This window comes from Homalodisca vitripennis, chromosome 7 (assembly GCF_021130785.1).
Source record: "Homalodisca vitripennis isolate AUS2020 chromosome 7, UT_GWSS_2.1, whole genome shotgun sequence".
Classification (NCBI taxonomy): Eukaryota; Metazoa; Arthropoda; class Insecta; order Hemiptera; family Cicadellidae; genus Homalodisca; species Homalodisca vitripennis.
In genome coordinates this window covers 114,326,192-114,350,975 of record NC_060213.1, presented here as the reverse complement: position 1 = coordinate 114,350,975, position 24,784 = coordinate 114,326,192, and the positions used below count along the sequence as shown (strand labels likewise).

Sequence of the window (24,784 nt, the reverse complement as noted above, 5' to 3'; positions counted from 1 at the left end):
TTTACACTAATTGCAACAGTAGCCTTATATTTTGTAATATATTCATACATAACTTATGGACCAAAGTCAAAATGTTTAAATTCAGATTTTCATGCTAAGTGTTGAGTAATACAGCAGAATGAAACTACAGTTTATGTTCTCTTATTTTCTCTTAAGGTCTGCACAGTTTGGCAACACAGCTGGCTTGCTATCAGTCCAACCTGACACACATATTACTTTCATAACGTCTCAACTAGTCTTTTTTTTAACCAAATTTTTTTATCTAAAACTTAATTTACATGTAATTAAAAATATATACATCAAAGAGAAGTTTCTCACAATCTAAAATATTTAAAAAATTTTGTTTTAACAATAGTCTTAGAGGTAACAGGTTACCTATTATATTTTAAAGAAGTATTTAAACTTGTCCAATTTAAATTATTTTAAGGTATGTATTGTAATTAAGGCAAAGTTAATCATGTCACATTAATAAACATAAGAATTGTAATAAGAGAAAAAAATTAAAATTTGTGATTTTGAAAGAGGCTTTGTAATACGTGTGCCTGAGAACCTGCCATAAGACAGGGGGGCTCCCCATCGCTTAAAAGTTTGGCCGATACCAATCCCACTCTAAATGGCAGACATATTAAATGAAAAGCGAGAACGCATGCACTGTAAGCTTTGTGTTAAAAAAATTAATTACCATTTGATGTAAAACATATTTATATAGATAATTAACATTTTTTTAAATCAAAACTTAAATATACTAACGATTCTGTGCTGTGAGTAGAATATGGAATGGTCACACTCATTTATAAAACACATTAGAAAAATACCACTGGTATCTGTCATAAAATACCATAAAAATAGTAATTTGTTCAAGATAGACATTTAGTGTGGCACTAAAATGTCATTAATAGAAATGCAATGCTTAAGAGCCGGCTGTAGTGAAATGATTTTGAGTTTTACCCTATAAGAAAAATGAAACCCCCTAAATTTTGAATTTTTTTAAATTACTTTTTTAGTAAATGATTATCATTATTTAAATAATTTAGTATTACTGACATGTGCTGCTGAAAGATCATTCTCAACAAAGAAATGGGTCAAGAACTTTTTAAGGAACAAAATGGGGCCTTACTCTCTGTCCACTACGGGAAAATATCAGTTGTCTCGATCTCCCCCCCCCAAAACTTTTTTTGGGCTACTTTCTTGTTAAACACTTTTAAACCCTTTTAGTTTTTGTCATAGGGTTTTGGAAGATATCATGAATTTAAAGATATAACTAATCTCCTTTTTAGTTTTCTTTTTAAGTTTTTTTGGATATTCAAATTACGAAAGAAAAAAAAAACATTTTCATTTTCAAAACTCAAATAGTATTTGGATGCTCATTAATTACATAAAATGAGCCACCTCCAATAACATTACTTCAAAAATTAAGGATGCAATGTTTTGAATACACTTCTTATCAAGAAGTGAGTTAAAATCAAGATGGCTAAAAGGAAACCAAGTTTGTAAGATTGTTGATATCATCTTTATATCATATTCAATCACATAGCTAATAATACAACGCAAGAGTACAGCTATTAGTTGGTTGGATCCTTGCATTTTATTTTTTATTTTTACTTTAATATCTAGTTGACTATTATTTAGTTAACAAAATGAGTGTAGTGTCATCCTTTCACCCGAATGTGACGTAATTTATTTATAGGATATGGGGTCACCCAGCCATGTGGGAATCTCTCATCCCACGTGCACTATTGTGTGTTTTAGTTTCAACATGCTTTAATCTATATATTAGCAATTGTGTTATGAAACATATATATTAGTTTTAGGTAGTCTATTTGTTCAGTATACACCTTTTTGCTTTCAAGCTTTTCCTGGGATTACGTAGTTTTGGATGACGCACTGTGAAGTAACGATGTAGTTTAGTAGTTATGGTAGGGTAGAACACTGGTGTACCTTATACAGTGAATGTATTGAGGGAGTTAGGAGCAGATATCTCGGACCCAGCCTTATGAACTTTGGTAACTGGGCTGGAGTACCTACACAAATTGTGTTATTCATTCAATGATCCCACAAATGGAAATTCACTTGATTGCCAAAGGTAGTATTATGGCACCAACATTCTTCTTACTGTATGGTTTATTTCTCACTTTAACTGTTGTTTTCTCCAACCTGTTTACGTGTTAACAAATGTGACAAACCAAGTCAGTTCAGCTCTGGATGTTGCTTTTTAAAACAAGTAATATATATATTTTGTAAGTTCAAGCTTCGAAAGAATTCAAATCAAATAAAATTAAATTACTTATTCACACGCACTGAAGAATAACATACATCACTAAATTAAAATTAAGATTTCTCCATATTACAGGGTGAATAAAAAATCAGGATCCCTCTCTATTTTTCTCTAAAGTTAATATAATCAGAATATCATTTGGGCAGTGGTGCAATGTTGACAGGAAATTACATTTAATGATTTGGAACATTTTGTGTTCCCCAAAAATGCGGTATTTTAGGGGTAACTCATTTTGAAGAGCATAAACAAACTTAAAGAATGGTGCAAACCAGAGATCATTATCCCTTTTCCAAAAAATAATAGGTTGACATGAAGTTTGTACACTTATATTCACAAAACACCAGTATAAAAGATTGAAGATTTAAGAAACAGGATTGTTGAGGCCTGCAACCAAATACGACTTTAGACTTTTCAAAACGTGAGAGAGTTCACCCTACGCTTGTCTTACTACCGAATAGTAGGAGGGCTTCAGTTTGAACATTTGATTTGACTTGACAACATTGTGAGTTATTAAAAGTCTTGTAACAAAGCACCACTACCCAAATGATATATAATCTTGATTTTTGGAGACAACAAATGTTTAAATTCATCAAATGAAACTTCCTTTCCACATTACACTGCTACCCAAAGGACATCTTATATGAACTTAAAAAATGAATCGTGGGGGTCCTGACTGACTTTTTATTCACTCTATAGACTACTAAGAGGTCTGTGTAAGGGAAACAGTCCAGATATCAATCTTTTCTTTAGATATAAATCTAAATATTTTATTATTATCTTTATCCGCGGTATTTCCTCTTTAGATGCTTTTTTCTTTTTATTAGTTCACTTGATTATTATTTTAACAAAATGAAATATAACATACATAGATCAATACAATTGTACTTATATTGCATTAATTATATTGTACTTACATAATATTACTTGTATTAAACTTTATTGTGCTTATTCTAGATATATATTAATAGATTCATTTAATATTATCTCATAATTAATTTTTATTCTTAATGATAATTATAAGTAATAAATAGTTTTAACTGTTGGTCTGAAACAGGCAAAAGCTTGCGAGATATTTGCCTCTCATTTTCTTTTGTAACAATACTTTTTTCATTTTAATACCTGTAACTCCTATAGTTGTTTTTTTAATTTTTGTGTTAGTTTTGGTATAAATGAGAGAAGTACTGTTTCTTGTTTATTTAAATAGTATACAATTTGGCTTTAATATAGACAAAGTTATTGTATTTATAATTTTGTTTTGTTGTATGAGAAAATAAATTATTACTTTCGATTTATTAGAAAAATTCTTTCTAATTTTCAAAAACATTTATCAATTCCATAAAAAATATTTTATCAATAATGTATCTGAAATCAAAACTGCATAATTTTAAGCTTTTAGTGTGTCTTGTTTAATTTTGTGCTATTTCCATTAAAACTTAAGAAGTATTATTTGTGTACATTTATTATTTAACCTACAACAAGTAGTACTTACAATTTGGGTTAATTAAAATCAAGAGTTATATGTGAAGTTTGAGTGTAGTTCCCGTTTACTTTCCTCTTAGTGTAGCATCTGGAATCTGAAGCTGTCACAGACTTGACTTCTGGAATCTGGAGTAATATTCGTCTTAAGAGATAAAAGAAAAAATGTGTACAAATCAAAGCCTTTGAATGACTATTAATCATTTCTTTAAAATTAGACATTTCCGTTAGTTCAACAAGTTCTACTAAAAATATAGGCATTAAACGAGGTTGACTTATGAGGTAAAACTGATGGTTTTTCAATTTTTCATCAAAAACAAAATTTGTACATGCATATCTGTTACTTTGATTTGGGAGTGTTACTTCTTCACAGGTTCGAAATGTGTATAAAATCTAAATGTACATTGGTGATAAAATTAATTCCAACCTAAGACAGTGTGCTTCATGTTTCAAAGACAACATTAAAAGTGTAGCAAACAAGATAAAATTAACAATTAATATGCACACACTCACCACGTGATTATAACTTGAGATGTTCACAATATTATGATCAGAAACAAGATTATTTTCTGTCCCTGACCATGAGTTTAGAATCAGAATTTTCATTATGTAAATGAAAGTGGCTAGGAAGTTCTAATAACAAGGTAGGAATACACCACATGACATGTTGTGTACGACCTTCATAAAGTTCAAAATTTCAAATATGTAGCTCATTTCACTCTGAGATGTCCTGCAGACAGTACATAAAAGAATTTTGTTCAGTATTTTTTATATCGTCCCTCCAGCAGACAAAAGAGAAATTGTTAAGATTCAACAACGCTCAGCCAAATTTCAGGTTCGGACCATAGGACTCATTTTTATCTACGTAAAAATGAAGTTTCATGCCAAATTTAAAGTCTACAGATGAACTACTTCTAGAAATATTTCTCCACATGATCCATTCACATTTTTTCATTAGTTTAGGTTTATATTATTGTTCAAATAATAAAAGTTCTGAACATCTATGGAGGGTTTATAAGGCAAGAGTGTGTTGAAATCAAATCTTGTCACCAACTTTAAACATTGAATAACACCCTATTATTTTCTCTTTTTACTCTAAGGATAAAAATATCAAGTGTTAAAATCTCATTTGATAGTAGTTTAGTTTGTTTAAAAAATTAATTTGTTCTGCTATTTTCTTGTTGCTCTGACGGTTACCCATAAGACCAATGTTAAAATAACCACTAACGTTCAGTCAAATCCTAGTGTGTTACACCTACCATCATTGTAATCATTGTAGCCTGCATAGACATGAAGCGTCATGCGAAATTTAAGGTCTTTAGGTCAGTTCGTTTTTTAAATATCTTGTGGATAGATAGTCAATATCTCAAACATTTCATTAATCAAGTACAACCACAATTTACTGATCCTAGACAACCATGAGACTCACATATCCATAGATGCTAAAACCATTGCAAATGAAAACGAGATAGTAATGCTAAAAATCTCTCCTCATGCTTCTAATAAGCTGCAGCCACTGGATAAGTGAGTTTTGGATCTTACAAAACGTTCTACAACACTGCTTTAAACGAATAGATGATACAGCATCCTGGAAGGCCAATTAGCATTTATAATCTACTTGTAATTATTACCACTGCTCACAATAAAGCTTTTACTACTGAACACGTCCAAATGGATTTTTGAATCACTGGAATTTATCCACTTAATAACAATATGTTTCGTAAAGATGAATTTCTATCGTCTTACGTTACACATAGAATAAGTGCTGAAACATCAGAGGCTATTACTGAAACTCTACGTTAAATTACTCTTCCCTTGGTTTGAGAAATGTATCTCCTGGTTTGACTGCTGACCGAGCCCCTAAAATAACTTATACAGTCTTAGCTACAATGAACTTCATTTTATCATTAGTGCGCTGCAGCTCGATTAGATTCTGCATCAAACCCTGCTTTTTTCAAAATAAATGGGTTCTATCAACTGTATCTGTTTCTATTCCAGCAAGCTTAGCTACAGCCACTGGACCAAAGGTATATGGTCTGGTTTAAGTATGAAGAAATCCCCAGAAATGATTCGTCCCTTCCCCAAAGCCCCTCCTAGAAACACTACAGGTAGGAGGAAGAAAGGTAAAACCAGGATACTTACTGACACCCCAGAAAAAAATAGATTAAAAGTTTAAAATTGAAAAAGAGGGGTAAAACTATAAGAAACAGATATCTCAAAATGTAAAAAGTCAAGAAAACACTAAACTGTGATTCCGATTCTGATGAAGTTCCTGACTATAAAGGTTCCTGATCATTCGCAGATGACATTGGCGATGATCTGGAAATGGTGATGGACCAGCATGAAAAAATGTTTGAACTATGCCTCAATTTAAATAAAAAAAGCAATATTTTGTCCTCACTAAAATATCTGCGAAAAAAGGATGTGCTACTTGCACAAATTCTTGCACAAAGAGTTGTTTGATAAGAACTACAAAGTCAAATTTTACAAACGTATTCAAGGTACAAATAGGGTTATCCTAGAAAAGCAAGAAGTATACATTACCAACGAAGATACTGAGAGAATACTGCCTGCCACTTACAACTACTGGTTGTTCGAAACGTCTATTAAACTGTGTACAGTTTTACACATTTTTTTAGACTGTTCTTTTTATGTTAATTAGTTTACTTAAAGACCAACATTAATTGGCTACTTAAACCATTGAACAATGTATTTTAATTCTAGAAAAATATATAATGGCTACTGTTGTTAAGTTTTATATGGTATTATTTTCCCATAACAAATCTTTAAGATGAATTTGAATTGTGAAAAAATAAATGTATAAATAAAAAAGTTTTATTAATCCCAAAAAATGATTTTCAGGTATACTACTGTACATATGGTTAGTTTAAATGACCCAAGGTACAATACATTACCCACTGTACAACATATGGCGAACCAAGGTACAACATACTGCTGCACCATGTCGTAGTTGAGAAAATGTTAAAAATTGTAACTTTAAAATAGAATTAGTACAATTTAAAAAATATCAATTGAGATGTAAGTAACTATAGCAAGCAACCATTTACTAATTGTTGTGTTAGAGTTTAAACCCCATTGTAAAAAATTAATTTATAAAATGTGATCCTAGGTACAACACCTTCCCATCCTTTTCCTTCACTCCTTGTAGATACGTGTAGTCTCTTCAACCAAAAGGCTCCAGTAACGAAAAAAAGCTGTTGGATTAACTCTTCTAGAGTTGTTATATACCTTTCTTTTTGGTTTCCTTTACGAAATAGTGTTAGCAAGAAGAGTCTGAAAGAACATGCAGTACAGCAAGAATATTTTTTTAAATATGCTTGGTTTCCTTGGCAATAAATAACAATGCCATAGGAATATTTTATTTTTATTTTCATGTTTGCATGGATAAATACGTAATTATACTCTTACGTGCAAATTAAACATTGTGTTGAACACATCACCAAAATATATTCGAATAAAAAAATACTTTTTTCTCTTCTCCATAAAGTTTATTTATTTTAATTTATCTTAAAAATGTAAAAATAATTAATATTTAAAATAAATTCCTAAAAGGATATCTGCATTTGCTTATTTTAATGGCTTTGCGTTCATAAAATGTATCACTTCATTTTTTGCTATTTCCTATCAAATAACAGGTAAGTATTAGGCATATAACTTTTAAATGATATGAGGCACACTCCTGAAAAAAGTGTTGACCAATGGAATATATTCCAATTTCATCGTCCACTCCAGAATAATTGGAATTTAAGTTATACAGCAGTATTTTGGGAGAGGAATGTTTTGGGACCCTGACAGTCGGACAGTGAAAGACTTTACACAGCCTATTTTATATTTTGGTATTTCCCTAAGATAATATATCAATTCTCTCTATTCTCATCTTTTTGAGACGTGTTCTAACACTAAAGTGACGTCAAATACTTCATGATAGTAGTAAAAAACCCAATTGTGTATTACCTTTATATAGTTTTTGGGAATATACACTTAAACAGTGTTTAGGTTATAATAAGTTTCAGTATTGTGTTATTGTTAGTTTTTTTAATACTTAAGGAATTATTAAAAATAGATTTGAATGGTTTTTCGAGACAGACAATATCTTGCCTCATACACAGTACATTTTTTATAAAGAAAAGGGATGTCTTTAATTATTAAGTAAAATACAAACAGCTCTTTAAATGAATACTATGACTGTATCCTTTCCAAGGCCTGTGACAGGGTAAAACACAACAGTATTAATTGACCTAATCTATTTGACTCTTTGCCTCATGAATATTTCCACAAGATACGCTACTACAGGACAGACTTAGAGTTCCGAGATTAATTAAAACCTTCTCTACTACTAATACATATATATATAGCACACATTATTTTTAATAAATTGCCGGATTCCATAAAAAAATACTAATTATATAGGCCTAACAATGTTTTCTTTAAAAAGAGAAATTATTAATTGGCTAAATTTGGTGGGAAGATATCGTACTGAATTCTTAATTACATCAAATTATAGACAATAGATGATGTGGGCTAGGATGGGAGGCGGAAAAATGAATATAAGTGTTGGTGTAACAGGCATGTAAGGATGTAAGCGTGAGTATGTTTGAAATATACTGGAAGCATTTGGGTTTGTTTGGAAGTATATAGCTAATATGATTATATGTATGTTGGCTTGTAAGTAAGTATTAGAAAATAAGTAATATAGTGTGAGCGAGTTTTTAGTTTTAGTTTTTTTGTGTACATGTGTGTGTGTGCGAATGTGTGTGTGTGCTGCACGCGAGCGTTTTGCGCGCGCGCGCGCGCGCGTGTGTGTGTATGTGAACTTGAGTGTGTGTGTCTTCTGGGGAAGTCATGCGAGACTAATACGTTGATGCCATAAATATAGATAACAACCCTCGATGATAAAAAATGGTGAATTTTTGTACGCAGTTTTTCCGAGATGTCCGTCTGTTAACTAAGAGTTGCACCAAGGCCTGTCCGTGGTCTTGATCTCCGACAGTTGGTCGTTTGTCCTTCTAATAATTATTTCTATTCACTTACTTCGTCTAGATACATTCTCACTTTAGTTTTATTTTTCATTCTATAAAACATTATTTTTACTTTATTTAATTTTTTTTTTACTTAATAAGATATAACAAAATTTTAAGGTTTGAAATACCAATCGAGTACTTTGTGGTGACTCGTTCTCACGCACAGGCTTTAGTAGCCCATGTGAAAATATTTCTCAAATAATTAAATTAGAAAAAAACATAAATTTATATTTACACAATATACGTCAAAATCCAAATATGTATGGTAATTGTATATTTTTAGACAATGAATATATTAATATAATTATATCATTTGTGAAGGAAACAGGATTTTCCGGACATTTGCCATCGTTCAGTGAAACAATAAATCAGTAACACTACGTTTCGAGATCTTCAATCTGATCCTCTTCTTCAGGTAAAGAACTAACCTAATACATAATATTAACAAACTAGGTTAAAAGAAACGTAGTGTTACTGATTTATTGTTTCACACTGAACGATGGCAAATGTCCGGAAAAATCCTGTTTTCTTCACAATCCTTCCATCGTCAAAAATAACCTTCAAACAAAGAATATCATTTGTAATATTTTTTTTGTTGAGAATAAACGATTTTGATTTGATTTTGATAAAATGATTTGTCCGGATAGATTTAATAAATTTACTGATCACTATCACAAATGGTTAAGTATTATACAAATAAACCCAATCAAGAGTGTTGTGTACTAGCCACCTTATTCAATTAACGTCGCAGACATGGACATAGTTTTAATAATATTAAGAAAGGTTTCTAGAAAAATTAAAGTGTTACAATATGGCGATGACATTTTGTTGTATGCATAAAACAGGGTTATAAACGTAGCAATAGATAGTAGGCTACGATAAAAGCTTTAACTAACACTAAACCCAAGCGGTATTTAACAACCTTAACTTCCAAAAATATAAGTGGTATAATATTTAGTATTATTCATGTGTTCTTTAAATAGTTTACATTATCAGCTGTTCCTTGATTTGTTATTTACATTATATAATATTATATTATATTATAACATTATATAATAACTGTTCAATACTAAAGCTAAATGTGTATACCGGCAGAGAGTGCAACTATTCCTTCTCCTTAGTCCTTAGAATGGTAACTTGACTCCGTGAGTCACGAATGTTGCCAGCAGTAAAACAAGAGTCCACTTATGCAATCGCGATTTCTTACCTGCTACTTTCGTTCAGTAACAGTTAGCTGTAACTGCGATTTAAAAGCGCGCTAAAAAGTAGCAGGTACGCGAATCGCGAACCATCATCGGCCATTACTATTATAATTTTCAATAGTGCTGATAAGAGAAAACAATCCTGTGATTTAACCACTTAAGAAAACAAGGCACATGTGGGTATATTATATGTAATATTTTATTTTATTGATATTTAGGGCCATATTTTGCGAAATTTAATATTCCCCAATACACATCTTATCTATCGTATCTCATCTTATGTATCTTGTGTTGGTTATGGTATTGCAATTTGCTGCAGATGATTTGTTTTTTGAACTCAGCTGGCCTGTCTGTTTATTCAACCTTCAATATTCATTTGATTTCTATGCTTTTTGGGGTTAGACCTATGTAGTGTTTCGTTAATGATTTGCGGGATTTGAGGCAGTGCTTTAGAATTTACATCAAGTTTAGTATTTGCAACATGAATATTAGTTTGGTTTGTTTAAAAAATATCTAGTTTTGATATGAATTGAGTAGAAATATCAAATGTAATGTTTACGTTATTGTAGGTTATATGCAAGTTTCCTGAAATTAATCGGATTTTAGTCTTGTGAACGATGTATGAATAAACGTTGATACTTTATTAAACTTCTGTTTGAAGATTATCTTTATTTGGATTTATTGTCCCAGTTTAACTTTAATGATTTATGGGGTAGACTTTAATAAGCGGCCTACACTCTTCATTCCGGTTGTTTTTATCCAATGGTTTGATTGTTTTTATCGGAATGAATAATTCGATATTACAATTTATTTAACAAAACATTGATTCCTACTTATTAGTTAGTCATTTGTCATGTAAACAATAAACAGCAAGAAGTAATTTATTTGTTGAGAATTTGAAAGTGCTGATGGATATGAGGAAATTATGTGATAAATTCCTAAATAAACATGTGGGTTTGGCTCCAATATACCGATTGGTAGTTCTGTTATTCGATATATATACAGTATCAATGATTGAAATAAGCAATACAAAAACTAGATCTGCATATCTTATCGTATTCTGCCCCTGAGATCTTTCAGCTACTAACAGTTTAATAAGCGGCAACCATCACAATCGGATGATGATTATTGAATGATTAGAATCATCGATATTCATAACCATCCTATGAACTTAAAACAAAATTTGGGCGACCAAATGACATAATAGATATTTCAAAGAACAGTACGGTTTTGCTATCTTTCAATCTTAGAAATTAATGTATGGATATTAATATAATCTATTTAAAATATAATTTACAAACTAAAATCTATATATAAATGAATGTTTGTCCGTATGTCCTTTATAGAATCGTAAACTATTGGACTGATCATTATGAAAATTTCTATGCGTATGTATTTTGTAACGGAGAAGGTTTATATACTATCTCCTGTATGGAATTGAGGAACAAAATAACAAATTCCTAAAACTCTGACATCAACACTGATGGTTGAATGCATTTGCAATTACAAAAAGCATGTGTTTAATAACATTTGATACAGGTGTCAGAAGACGGAATAAACTAAAAATTTAATAAATACAAATATCGAATCCACCCTTTGTCGCTATTATTTGTTATTAGTCTATTAGATGTAAATAGGTAAGTACGTACATATTAAAGGTAGGAAAAAGTTAAAGTTATCCTTTATGAATACTGATGTGATCTGAGCTTGAATTTATGTATTGACTCTAAGGGTGTTTTTCTTTTTCTGCCAGAAGCAAAGGGTGACACTGAAGGCGTTGAGATCATAAAAAATTATCTGAGGTTGGAAAAGTACACAATTAAAACACCAAACAATAAAAAAAAGTTTTAAAATCTATTTACGCATATTTAGCAATCAATGATTGATGTATGCAGCTAGCACGGCACAGCCATACGTGTTATTATTTTGTTTAAAAAAAATATTTCATTTGATCATCTCTATCCCTTAGGTAATATCTATTACCTTAAACACAACACCTTATAGTCGCTTTTTAAAAATTACAAAAATGGAAATTGTTGATTTATAGCAAGTTTGTAGTATGAATTAGTATTTGCAATTTTTTACATTCGGCTTTAATTTAATTAATTCAAATCCAAATTTGATTTGTAAAAGTTTGTTTCTAGAAAGTATAAGGGTAACCTTATTGTGTTCCAGACAGTCTGATATGAAACATATTAAAGATGTTTAAATTTTCCCTTCAATTTGTAATAAATAATGAAGGGATGTAGGGTAGGTTGACTGGTTGTCCAGAAAAAAGGATTGTATCTCATCTTATATGATGAAGGAATAGTGTTTGCCCAAATCACAATTAATTAATACATGGCCTTCTGTTAAGTTTTTGTTTATTTCATTATAGTGTCCCTTTTGCAGATTAATTAGAAATGTATATATTTTAAGCCTCTAATATGGTTCTAAAAATCACAATAAAATCTCTGGTGCTTTTTACTGTTGTTTTCATCAAACTCCTGTCTACAGTTACCCACTTTTTTGTAAGCACTTTCATCTATTATTTCTTTATTAAATTTGTCATACAGTAAGTCTTTTAATTCTTTAATACTTGGGTATTCTTTACACACATTGATGTAACAGTGCTGAGAAGATGGATTGAACATTATCTGATCGGCTTTCAAAGATAATCATTATCCAGGACAAAATTTCGCATTTTTGCTCATCATCCAGTCATCATTAATTTTAGTTACGGTGCAATGTGCAGAAATATAAATTTTATGTGGTGCACTTTACCCAGAAAGGATGTAGTCCTTGGGCCTAAGCTTACAAACTTTTAAAGAATTTTTCTTTAAATAAGCCATATATTTCTTAGAAATTTGCTATAACTAATCTCTTTGTACCTGTACCTTTCTATCTTAATTTCTAATTGTGACATGATATGTTTTACCAAGTATCATTCTACTAACATCATTAGAATTATAAATATCTTACACCAATTTAGCAACATTCTTGTTCAAAATTCTTAAAGAACAGACTGTCACTTTTTACTTTTCAGAATCTAGCCGGTATGTATAATTGAATACACTCTTTTCAAGAATTATAAAAGGTAATATTGAAAAGATGTGGTCCAGTAATGCTAAATTTACATAAACTAGTTATATTGTCAAAATTAAAATTGTTAATAAAAATTTTGTCTAAAAACTAATTTAAAACTAAGAATTTAACTAAAAATGTTTCCATATGTAAATTTAGAAGTATTGACCAAATTCGAAGTAAAACATTGACTGGGAAAGGGAGATAATTTCACAGCTAACTGATTTCAGAACACAATAACTTACTTAATGGTACATTGCAATGGCTGCTCACACCAAACCGGTGTGTACTCCAGTAACAACTGGGTTTTTTAAAGCCTGTAACTCAAAAACCCAAAGGGAGAAAAATGTAAAATTGTGTATTTTCACTAGTCTTCAGGCCCGTGCGCATGGGGGGGGGTTTGGGGGTTCAAACCCCCCCCTTGAAGATTGGGATATATCATATTGTTTCCATATATCAGTTTAATTGTGCTCTATTGCGCCGTCAGTTTACGCGCATGCGCGCGCAAATATTTCCGCGCGCGCTTTCCGCCTGATTTGTGTTTTATATATATATATAATCGGTTTCACAGCGTATGTGGTCGCCTTCCGATTCCCAACTTCCACTCCCTCCTATCATTCCAATCACCAGGTCCCAAGTTCCGTTCCGACATTGCCTTCGATATCCCCTGATATCGATAGCAACCCAACATCTGTAAAAAACTCTATGCAGCTAAAAAACCCAACAAAGGGCCTCGGGCATGGATTGATTCTAAGGATTTGTGTTATATACTGTTTAAAAATTGGAGCTCTGTTCTACTGTTATATACTGTTCATAAAATAAGTATAGAACCCCCCCTAAATAAAATTCTGCGCACGGCCCTGCTAGTCTTGGTAGGTAATACTTCCATACAAATCTGAGAGGTCAAGATCCAGACCATTGGTTTATTTGACTTGGAATGACCCTATAGCTAAATCCAGGTGTTGCATAATATGTATCACTATGCCATCATAATATATTGGTGGTGAAAATATGCATCACTATGTATCACTGTTGGACATTAATTCCCAAAAGATTTCAATTCCTTTGTTGGTTTTTGGTGTAAAATTTTTACTGCTTTACTGAGCATAAAAGTTTATCTGAAAGGTAACATGATCAATTAGACTTGTATAAAATACTGTCTGAAAAGGTCAACAGATTTTTTAGATTCCAAATCACAAATTTTGTGGGTCTTAATGGCCCGTCCTTAATACCTGGTGGAGAAAGAATATATATATTTTTTCAAAAATTTAGTATTATGTAAGAGGATTGTTGTACACTTTCCAAATATCCATTTTCATGAAGATTCTTGTTCAAAATTCCAAGGCTGCCTTGTAAATTATTTTTAAGTCTTTATTTTACTGAAATTGTATTTGTTTATGTAACAAATAATATTTTGTAAGATAAAGTAGTTGGATAATTTTTTTATCTTAATTGGAAACAATTAACTTTACTAGTAGTTTAATAGTTTATTGATTATGAATATTGAATCTCCATTTTACATTCTGCTTTCTTAAGCACAAGATGAAATGGTTTGCAAAGGTTGAACGTATTCATCACTGACATTTTATGGGTCTCTTCTGATAGGTGTGGACTCCAGATCCAGGGCCAATCTGTCTCAATTGTCAGATTTACGCTGTACTAAACGGAATGTGAAAAGGAGATTAACCAATATTCGGATTGAATGAATCCTTCCCACCATAGCAATGTTGTATGTCTGAAGAAACTTCTGCATTTTACTTGACAATATTTCACTTCTATTGATTTTTTCACAAGTACTTAAACTAAGTCAATGAGGTGGGAATCCTTATCCAAAACTTCATGTATATTTTTTTGTATACCTGTGTAATATATTTTGTGTAAAATTTGTTCAAAATTAACTTTTGGCATTTTTTAGAATTATTCAGTATTGCGCAACTTATCTTGTATTTTAGTATAATTAAAAATTTTTGTTTTTTCTCAGGATGTCGGAGCCAGGCAAAATTGTTAAAAGGATTATTGAAGGATTAAAGATCATAGGAAATAGTAAGTTTGATAGTAAAGCAGATCTTGTGAAAACATCATCAACTGCTGAAGATCTTTTGTTTGCATTTTACAAGGCGGGAGTATTAAACATAGCCTATACATTGGAAGAAAAAAGAACTATAGGCCCCTTAGTTCAACCTGCCTTGCAAGGATTGGGTTACAAGTTATCTACCCTTCAAAGCTCGTTTTCTTCACATAGCACAGATGCAGTGAGAATTCAGCGATCTGGCCTCCAATTCTTCATTGATACATTCAAGGACTTTCCTGCAAGCACTGATGACAAATCAGCTACTTTAGAGGAAACACTCAAGGAATTTGTAGAGCACGAAGACTTAGATGGTTTAGACGACTGTCTCAGAACTGCAGAATTCGATTGTTATTCTGACGACAGTGAGCGAAGTGCTACTCTTCAAGCAGAAATTTCCAAATTACCTTCAACTCACTGGTGGTTCTTTGAATAAGTCTCTCAATACAATAAAATATTTTCTTATTAAAAATTATATGTCTTTTAGTCCTCTTACAATATGGTCAAAGATTGAGGTGCTGAAGGTGTTCAACAGTTCCAGAAGGAGACCCAGAACTGTGATCTTCTAGATGAAGAGAATGGGATATAATTGAGAAATGTATATGGACCAATATTAAGGATAAATTGGTTTTGTTTTATATAGATTCCTTCCTTTAACACCAATATTTAATTGCAATATTATGTTTATATTTTTCTGATGTATAAAAGAAAGCCAAGAGAAAAGATACAGTAAAAAGCAATTCAATGTATTAGAACAAATATGCAATCAATTTACTAAGACTAGACTTCATAACATCAATATCCACTTTGCTTGAATCTTCGTGGTTATGAAAGTGCACAACAATTAATAGTTGCTGCTTTTTTCCAATGTTCAAAGCTAAACAAGAAATTAATTGTTCATTCATAATTGTCCTTATTGATACAGATATTCAAACATATTTGAATTTGGACGATTACTTAAAAGCTAATACTTTTCAAAAACGCAATTACTGCTACTCTATTCTTGGGCTTTATAAGAGGGGAGACTTTTGATACTATTAATTTGGCAAATATGTTGCTGACAACAACTATTGCACATTACTGAACAACTTTTCCTGTTTACTTTAATATAGTATATACGATAATTACTTTTTAAAATTTAAATTATAATGTTATATACATCCTCTTGTACCTTAAAACACTAATAATGGAAGGGTAGAATAAAGCAGTAAAAATTGGAAACCAATTTTTTTATTTTCAATTATAGTACAGCATCAAAGGATTTAATTCTGGCAAAAAATGTGTTTTTAATACATGTACAGTACCTACTTGTATAAAACAAAAAAAAACTCTCTGTCCTAAAGTGCGCACAAGATGCGTCTTATCAGTGGAGGGAATTTCCACAAAATGAAATTGAAGAAGCTGGGCCGATATTTTCTGTGGCTTTTATGTCAGCAGACACTTTGTTGGTGTGGTTTGAAAAACAAACGTTGTTTATTAATCAAAGTTTTACAAGTACAGTGTTTTATTTTTATATACCTAGACGTACATTACAAAAAATAGGAGTTTTGTATTTTTTCTGTAAGTTAAACGTTTAAAGCTTTTATTAAAACAGTAATCAATAATTTTATGTATATGCTCTACTTTCATAAACAACGTGATTTATGTTTGATTGCACAAAACTTTTTATTTGCTTTTTGTTACTCCAATTTTTGGTTCATTTCAAAAATTTGGACGGTTCAGGTTCCAATTGATTTGGATTATTGACTACTATATATGAATTATATTGTTTCAAGTATTACTATACACTTTGATAGAACTAAATCAATATTTATTTGGCAAAATCACACTCATTGATTTTATAGCGTTTACCAGTATTAGCACATAACTCGTGGACCTATCTTTTGCATGTACTCAGCGAATCCATTGTTCTAGATCCATTTCATTTTCATACTGTTCACAACAGAATAAACATTCTTTTTCATTGCTGCCCTCATCATCCATATCTACAAGCAGCTCTTTCTCCCTTAGCTATTCTCTTTTTGCTTCCTAGTTGACAAGAATTTTAAATTTTCCTCCTCCTTCCATCGTGTTAGAATGTTGGTCAAGATTTAATTTTCTGTATGCACTGTTCTTTTTGCGCTTTGCAATTTGAAGTTAATTTTCTCAGGTTATTTCACCTCTTAGTATAGATTTAACACAGCTGCAGGTGCCTTACGCTGCAGAAGCATATTGAGATTAGTTAGCCTCTCTCAGTAGGCTATAGACCAAAACTGGCGGTATTAATGATGATTTCACTGAATTTAACTTTTCTTCATTGCATTTGGGAGTGCAGGTTGAAATTTGCAAATTGAAAGTAGTTATTGCATTGTATGTTTAATTATTTCTTCCAACGGTACATAACCATTTAGCATATGACTAAAGAAAAAATGACATATATCTAGGTATAAGAACAACTTAAAACTATGTTTACGTACAACATGCAATCAAAATCTTACAAGACAAGAGAATAACAATAACAAGTTACATCACAACAAAGTTACTGAGTAGTAGGACCTATAATTAGTTAACAATTTGCATGATTTTTTTTTGAAAGGCGAAAGAGACCTCAGGAAGAAATCCACCTGCCCGGACCACACTCCACCATGCCTCAGAATTCTTGCAACACCACTCTTGCATGCATAGTTCGTGGGCAGGAATTTGCGGCAGAAGACAGTCCGTGATCTCGTTTCCCTAGGGACGCTAAAATCAACCATTTCCAGGAGAGCAGGGCAGCCCACCAGTCCGTTGATCAGCTTGAACAGGAAGAGAAGATCGAAGATGATGCGCCGATGGTACAGTGACTGCAGATGAAAACGCTGTTCCAGTTGGAGAACAGGCGTTTCCATATAGGCGCAGCTCAGACGAGTTCCCAGCATCCTCAAAAAACATGTCTGCACCCTCTTCAAGTCTTCTACGTGGCCCAGTTGGTAAGGGGACCAGATCACAGTTCCATATTCAAGCACTGGTCGCACTATGGATTTATACAAAACCAGCATTGAGTCGTGCGACTTGAAGCCCCTTGTCGATCTTCCAATAAAGCCAAGGAGAGCATAAGCCTTAGAAGTGATGGACGCAATATGATCAGAAGGACTTGGTGAACTGGTCAAAATAACCCCAAGGTTTCTCAGACGATCAACTCTGTTAAGGGGCACACCACCAATATGGTAGTTAAAGTTGAAGGTTAACGTAGCGCGAGAGAACGAGATAACTTGGGACTTGGAGATATTTAGGTCCATAGAATTTGCCACACACCACTCAACAATGCAGGAAAGGGATTTCTGTAGATTCTCCTGGTCATCTGAAGAGAGGATGTTATGGATCAATTCAGTTTCAAAACTCATTGTGATAATAGTGATGGACTTAAATTTGTAAATTACTTTTAAAATAAATTCCAAAAAACAATAACGTCTTGAAGACATTAAGAAGTTTAAACTATAATGTTACAAAAATAGGGAAGAAAGACATAAAAAATTATATGATTTCTTAGAATTTTTCACCATTTGTAGACTCCAAAAGTTGTCTTTATGCGGAGTAGTAGATCCTGTTTCGCTAGAGCCCACAAGTCAGAGTACTACACCTGTGTTCTATAAGAGGTAAGAATATTATTTTTATATAAATTTAATTGAATTTTATTTTGGAATCCATTGCTTCTAATATTCTGTAGCTGTAGCTGTGTGTATCTGCCTAGTTCCAGTTTTATCCATCTAGGTAACGACCGCTATGCACGTATATTCCTGCCCAGGTTCTGAACTTATAGATTCCACATTAATAACTGGATATTCCTGGTTGAAAGAACCAAAAAAAGCTAAAAGTGGGCACATTTAGTCAAGGGGCTGGTCACCACTTTAGAGGCCTTATCTAAGATGATATTTTCTTTTCAGTGGGGTTCGTTCCAAACACTAATATTTGTATTTGTTCTGAAATTCAGCATAATGGTAGCAATATTTACATTTTCATTTCATATAATGAGCAATATACTAATTTCAAGTATAACTTACTAGCACTTACACGCGGCTTCACACACTATTTCCTATTGAAAAACAGAACATTGTGGGTACATTCCTTTTAAAAGACATACTAAAACTTCCTGAGATAAGTGGTAATCAATGAAAGATATCCAATCTACTGATACATTGTAGATTTAAGTTTAAAGAGCACTGTTTTGAGGTCATGAATTCAGAGAGTGAAACTTATTTTATAAGTAACTGTCAAACAATTCAAATTTCTCTCCAACATTCCATGATTATTGATTTAGTAGCTGCAACGACATCAGTAACAATTGAACTCTTTTAGGCCATTCTAGAGGAATCTGAAAGTCGAAGTCCTTAGTATTCAGTTAGCACACTTATGATGTTATAATTGGTAGGTCTCTATGTAATTTTAAGACGGAAATAAACATATTTTGAGTACATATTATCAGTGGTTAACAGCTTAAAAAGTTAAGCGAAATTGCGAATGTTTTTCTATGCACATATGCACTTCTGATTCGCATGAATTATATATTCGACGCCATAGTTGAGTTTGGCATGTTTCACTGATCAATAAAATATATACACACATAATAAGTGTGAGAAGTCTACTTCGATGATAAAGCAAATACTTTCAGGAATTGTAATTTGCTTCTGATGAAAACATTTCCGGTGCTTTTGTTTTATAACGGTCAAAATCTGTAGTCAAAGCTAGGCAGTAACTTTGTGTTTGATATCTACATAACACTGCCGACCAAGTACTGCATGCTTAATGTACAGTTAAATGTATGTTTTTACTAAAACTTAAAATTTTATTATCTGGAGAAAAGGTTGAATTACTTATAAATACTACTTTCAAGCATGCTCTATGCTTTGAAGGCTATAAATGGAATTTGTTTGAAATTATTAGCACATATCCGTGGCTTTGCCCGCAATTGCTACGCAACATTCGTTGTATTTGATTGAATAGCTCCCATGATTTCATTGCTTTCGTAGTGAAAGCACTTGTGCTGTAATAATGTCATACAGGGTGATTCATGAAGTTCTCCCCCCACTTCTACAGCACATTGTACTAGTAGAAATAATGAAAAAATGTTATATAAACACAGGTCCGAAAAACGCTTCGTTAGCGAGTTACAGCTAACGAAAGATTTCGCCTGAAATTCCTGGGTAAAGAGTAAAATAAAGCCATACTGAACTTTTGGAAAGGTTAATTAAGTAAGAAATATTGTGGATTCTTATGTATTTTTACCTGATAAAGCTAATAAAAATAGGTTTCAGAACTGTACCTGTAGTAGTTTTTTGAGGGTATTCAGGGTTAAATGCAAAAAAATTGGGGTACGAAACAATGTTTATTTAAGTTTGATGTACAATAACTTTGTTAAATTGGTAATAAATACATAAAATCAACAAACATTAATTGTAGAGAATTTAATTCTGAGAAAATTTGATATAATCAAAGTCTAAAATAAAAACAGAAATAAGTACCAAAAAATCGATTTTATTCAGTATAATACATTACTAGCTGTAAAGAAAAACCGTACGTATTTAGTTAAAATAAAACAAAAACAAAATGTTTGTTCCTTAATGATGAGATAAATTGAGAAAACAAGATTAACTGTTAAATAAATTTGTTTTGTAAATAAAAATATCATGTTTTACTACGTTGTATTTTTTTTGTTTTTTTTAAATAAAAAATTTACATCAAATGTTCGAAAATAAATGAAGCAAACATTTTTTTTTTTCCCATTATTGTTTACTAATAATCGAAATGCAGTTTTTTGTTTTAATTAATTTCTAAGTTGGTAACGCACGAATAACAGCTGATCAACAATGGTATTCTGTACTGTTACGTTAGAACACTGTGTATTAGTGGTGTTTTGCAAGCTACAGCAGGAGATCGGGTTCTGTGATTCGTGTTATTAAATGCAATTTTTATGTGAGTTATAATTCGATTGTTTATTCAGCGAAAAAATGCCTTACTTATTTACATCAGAGGAATACGCTGATATGGTTTTTATTTTGGGTTACTTTAATGGTAATGCTAGAGCTGCTGTAGAAGAATATGAACTACGTTACCCTAATAGGAGGGTTCCAGATACCAAAACAATTTCAGGAACTTTTCGTACTCTTCGGGAAAACAGGATCACTACCAAGTACTAGAACCAATTTATGAACGAGCTGTCCAACTTGATGATGATATTGTTATTAATGCTGTTCATCGCAGTCCAGGTGTAAGTACACGACGTATTTCTAGGCGGATAGGAGTTTCGCAGTCAACGGTGTGGAGGTCACTTAATCGAAACAAATTTTATCCGTTTCATAAACAAAAAGGTTCAACATCTACAGCTAGGGGATGGTCCGCTTCACTTGGAGTTTTGCAACTTTTTGAATATTAATAATCAACTCTACAAGCGTATTTTGTTTACGGATTGAGGCACAATTCACTTCGGGATGGTGTCAATAACTTGCACAATGAACACTCATGGGCAGAAGAAAATCCAAAATCCACATGAGGTAGTGGAACAGAACTTTCAACACCGATTTAGCGTCAATGTCTGGTGTGGCCTTTTGCACAATCGGCTGATTGGACCTTTCATATTACCTGGACGCCTAAGTGCTGAGTTCTATTTGCATTTCCTTCAAGAAGAGTTTGCCGCAGCTGTTAGAGAATGTTCCTTTACATCTCAGACAAAATTTGTACTTCCAGCATTGACGGAGCACCTCCCCACTTTTCACGTGCCGTTTCTGCTTACTTAAATCATCAATTTCCTGGACACTGGATTGGTCGTGGAGGGCCTCACCCTTGGCCACCAAGTTTCACCAGATCTATCTCCATTGGATTATTGCATCTGGGGATGGATGAAAGACATTGTATACAAGACAAAAGTGAATTCTCGTGATCAATTAATTGCCCGTATTATGGATTCGGCTGTGCAGATACAGGGAAAAGTCCTGAAAAAATTAAGAAACGCAACAAAAGCAATTACACAAACGTGCTGCAAAATGTATTGATAATGATGGCCTCATTTTCGAACATCTATTATAAAAAGGTGCGTACGGTTGGCCCAACCTGATTAATTTTTGCTTAAAACTAGTAATGTATTATACTGAATAAAATCGATTTTTTGGTACTTATTTCTGTTTTATTTTAGACTTTGATTATATATCAATTTTCTCAGAATTAAATTCTCTACAATTAATGTTTGTTGATTTTATGTATTTATTACCAATTTAAACAAAGTTATTGTACATCAAACTTAAAAAAAAACATTGTTTCGTGCCCCAATTTTTTGCATTTAACCCCTGAATCCCTCAAAAACTACTACAGGTACAGTTTCTGAAACCTATTTTTTATTAGCTTTATCAGGTAAAATACATAAGAATCCACGATATTTCTTACTTAATTAACCTTATTCCAAAAGTTCAGTATGGCTTTATTTTACTCTTTACCCAGGAATTCAGGCGAAAATCTTTCGCTAGCTGTAACTCGCTAACGAAGCGTTTTCGGACCTGTGTTTATATAACATTTTTTCATTATTTTTACTAGTACAATGTGCTGTAGAAGTGGGGGGAGAACTTCATGAATCACCCTGTATATTATTCACCCATATTTCAGTGTTCATGATTAATAGAACCAGAGGTTTTAAGCAAAATTGTGAGTAATTCTTATTTTAGGTTTTGCATTTTTAGTTTGAATTAATTCTATAAAGTGAAACAAACGAGCAAAGGCACTATCGCATTGATAATATTACTAGCAGTTACTCCCAACTTCGTACACAATTTCTTAGGTTCGCTTGCACCTCTATGAGTACTTTTTGTTTGAATGAATTATATTTCCGACATCAATTTTCAGTTTGCTTTCTTCCCACGATATAGAAAATGTTATAAAGTTATATTTATGAACATTTTAATTTACTCCGGTCTTAGCATTTTTTGTTCCATTGCTTATTTTGCCTCTCTCCTGATCAAGAAAATAATGTACATTCACAGCTCTGAGAAGCCTCCTTTTGTCAAAATATGACTTAGATAGATGTCACAACAGTCTTTAAATTTATAGTAAAAGTTTTTTAATATTTTAAAACATTTAGAGCTTGAATTGGTATATTAGTTCAAAAGGACAGTCCAGCAGAAAGTTCAAGTAGCATAGCTCTTTTTGACTCCTTCAAAGGGAGTTTTTGAAGTCAGATTCTGACCTTATGTTTTAGGACATTTTTTAAGATAGATATGTATTTACCTAATCGCTGAAATCTTAAATGGGGTGGAAAGTATGGTTACTGTTTAGACCATTTACTCACTATAAATGTAAAGAAATTGAAAGTAACAATTAATAGTTTTTATATAGAACAGTTGATTACATTTGACAGGCTCATTCAATTAATATTACACAAATTTAGAGACCAAGATGTGATTTTTCACTGTTTTAAAGATCAGTGTGGCGTAGCCCATAGGGATTTTTGAAATAAGAATAGGCCTATATTCATCTCAAGAACAGTAAGAATATCTTTGTAAAATTTCAGAAAATTGGTGCAGGAATTTACATGCGAAAACAAAACAAATCAAAGATACTTCGCATTTATAACATTTTTAGAATTATTTTTTGAAAACATTAATTTTTTATTTACTAGCGAATTAGATTATAGTATGAAATATTGTGCCACATTCAAGATTGATACAGCTCACAGAGAGAATTTAGAAGTATGACTGTGCACAATACACAACATAAATAATTGGGTAAATATGCTAAGACTGCAAATTTTGTCACTTTTTGTAGTTGATTTCTTTACCCAGGAGTGTGAAGATTTAGATGTAGCACTACAGATTTCATCACTTCTCATAGATAATACTATATACACCATAAACCTTTGTAAATAGTGTATATAGTTTTAAATACTTGACAAAATTGTTCTGAACAAATTGCAAACAGTTTTAAACAAAATTGACACAGTCTATCTGGTTTTATCAGTCAAAGACGAAGACATCAAGTATCAAGTATGGACTCAGAAGTCAAAGACTAGATGAATGGCACTACAGATTTCATCACTTCTCATAGATAATGAATAGATTCAGAAGTTGAAGACTAGATGAATGGCACTACAGATTTCATCACTTCTCATAGATAGTGTATGGATTCAGAAGTCGAAGACTAGATGAATGGCAGTACAGATTTCATCACTTCTCATAGATAGTGTATGGACTCAGAAGTTGAAGACTAGATGTATGGGACAGCAGATTTCATCACTTCTTGTAAATGATATCTGGACTCAAAAGTGTGAAGATTAAATGTATGGCACTATAGATCACTTCTCTTAGATAATGTCTGGACTGAAATATGAAGTCTAGATGTATGGGACGACAGATTTCATCACTTCTTGTAAATTATATCTGGACTCAAAAGTGTGAAGATGTGCATTATAGATTTCATCACTTCTCATAATGTCTGGACTCAGAATAGTTTCCAGTATCCAACCTAATTGAATAAGGAACTGTAATGTTTAATGACCGATGATTTTATAATATGAATACCGTTGAAATATTATTTCCAAAGCAGTATCATTTTCCTCACTACACTCTTGTTCTTAGAAGATACTGGTCACTATGACCCGGAGGTGGAAAATTCTGCTTAGCCAATATATGGTCGACTTGCCTATATCTTCTCTATTGCTAAC

General features: G+C 32.0%; 2 protein-coding genes across 2 annotated transcripts in view; one reads left to right on the top strand and one right to left on the bottom strand.

Moving 5' to 3' along the window:
* Positions 1-15,764, top strand: part of LOC124366222 — a 60,004-nt gene extending 44,240 nt beyond the window's left edge. The window contains exon 4 of the mRNA XM_046822612.1: positions 15,040-15,764. The gene's annotated coding sequence lies outside the window, so the exon portion shown is untranslated. The remainder of the gene's footprint in view (positions 1-15,039) is intronic.
* LOC124366849 lies at positions 1,940-18,488 on the bottom strand. The gene is made up of 2 exons (XM_046823448.1): positions 17,713-18,488; positions 1,940-2,021 (listed from the first exon to the last, which is right to left on the bottom strand). Exons 1-2 carry the CDS (start codon positions 18,486-18,488, stop codon positions 1,940-1,942), a joined length of 858 nt encoding a protein of 285 aa, XP_046679404.1.
* Positions 18,489-24,784: the final 6,296 nt, after the last annotated feature.

Bases quoted from the DNA above. Each gene is read 5' to 3' on its own strand.
- LOC124366849 (XM_046823448.1), bottom strand. From the start codon at position 18,488: ATGAGTTTTGAAACTGAATTGATCCATAACATCCTCTCTTCAGATGAC. The intron at 2,022-17,712 runs GTCTCTTTCGCC...CAATTTGTGTAG, and splicing joins CAGGTGGATTTCTTCCTGAG to GTACTCCAGCCCAGTTACCA.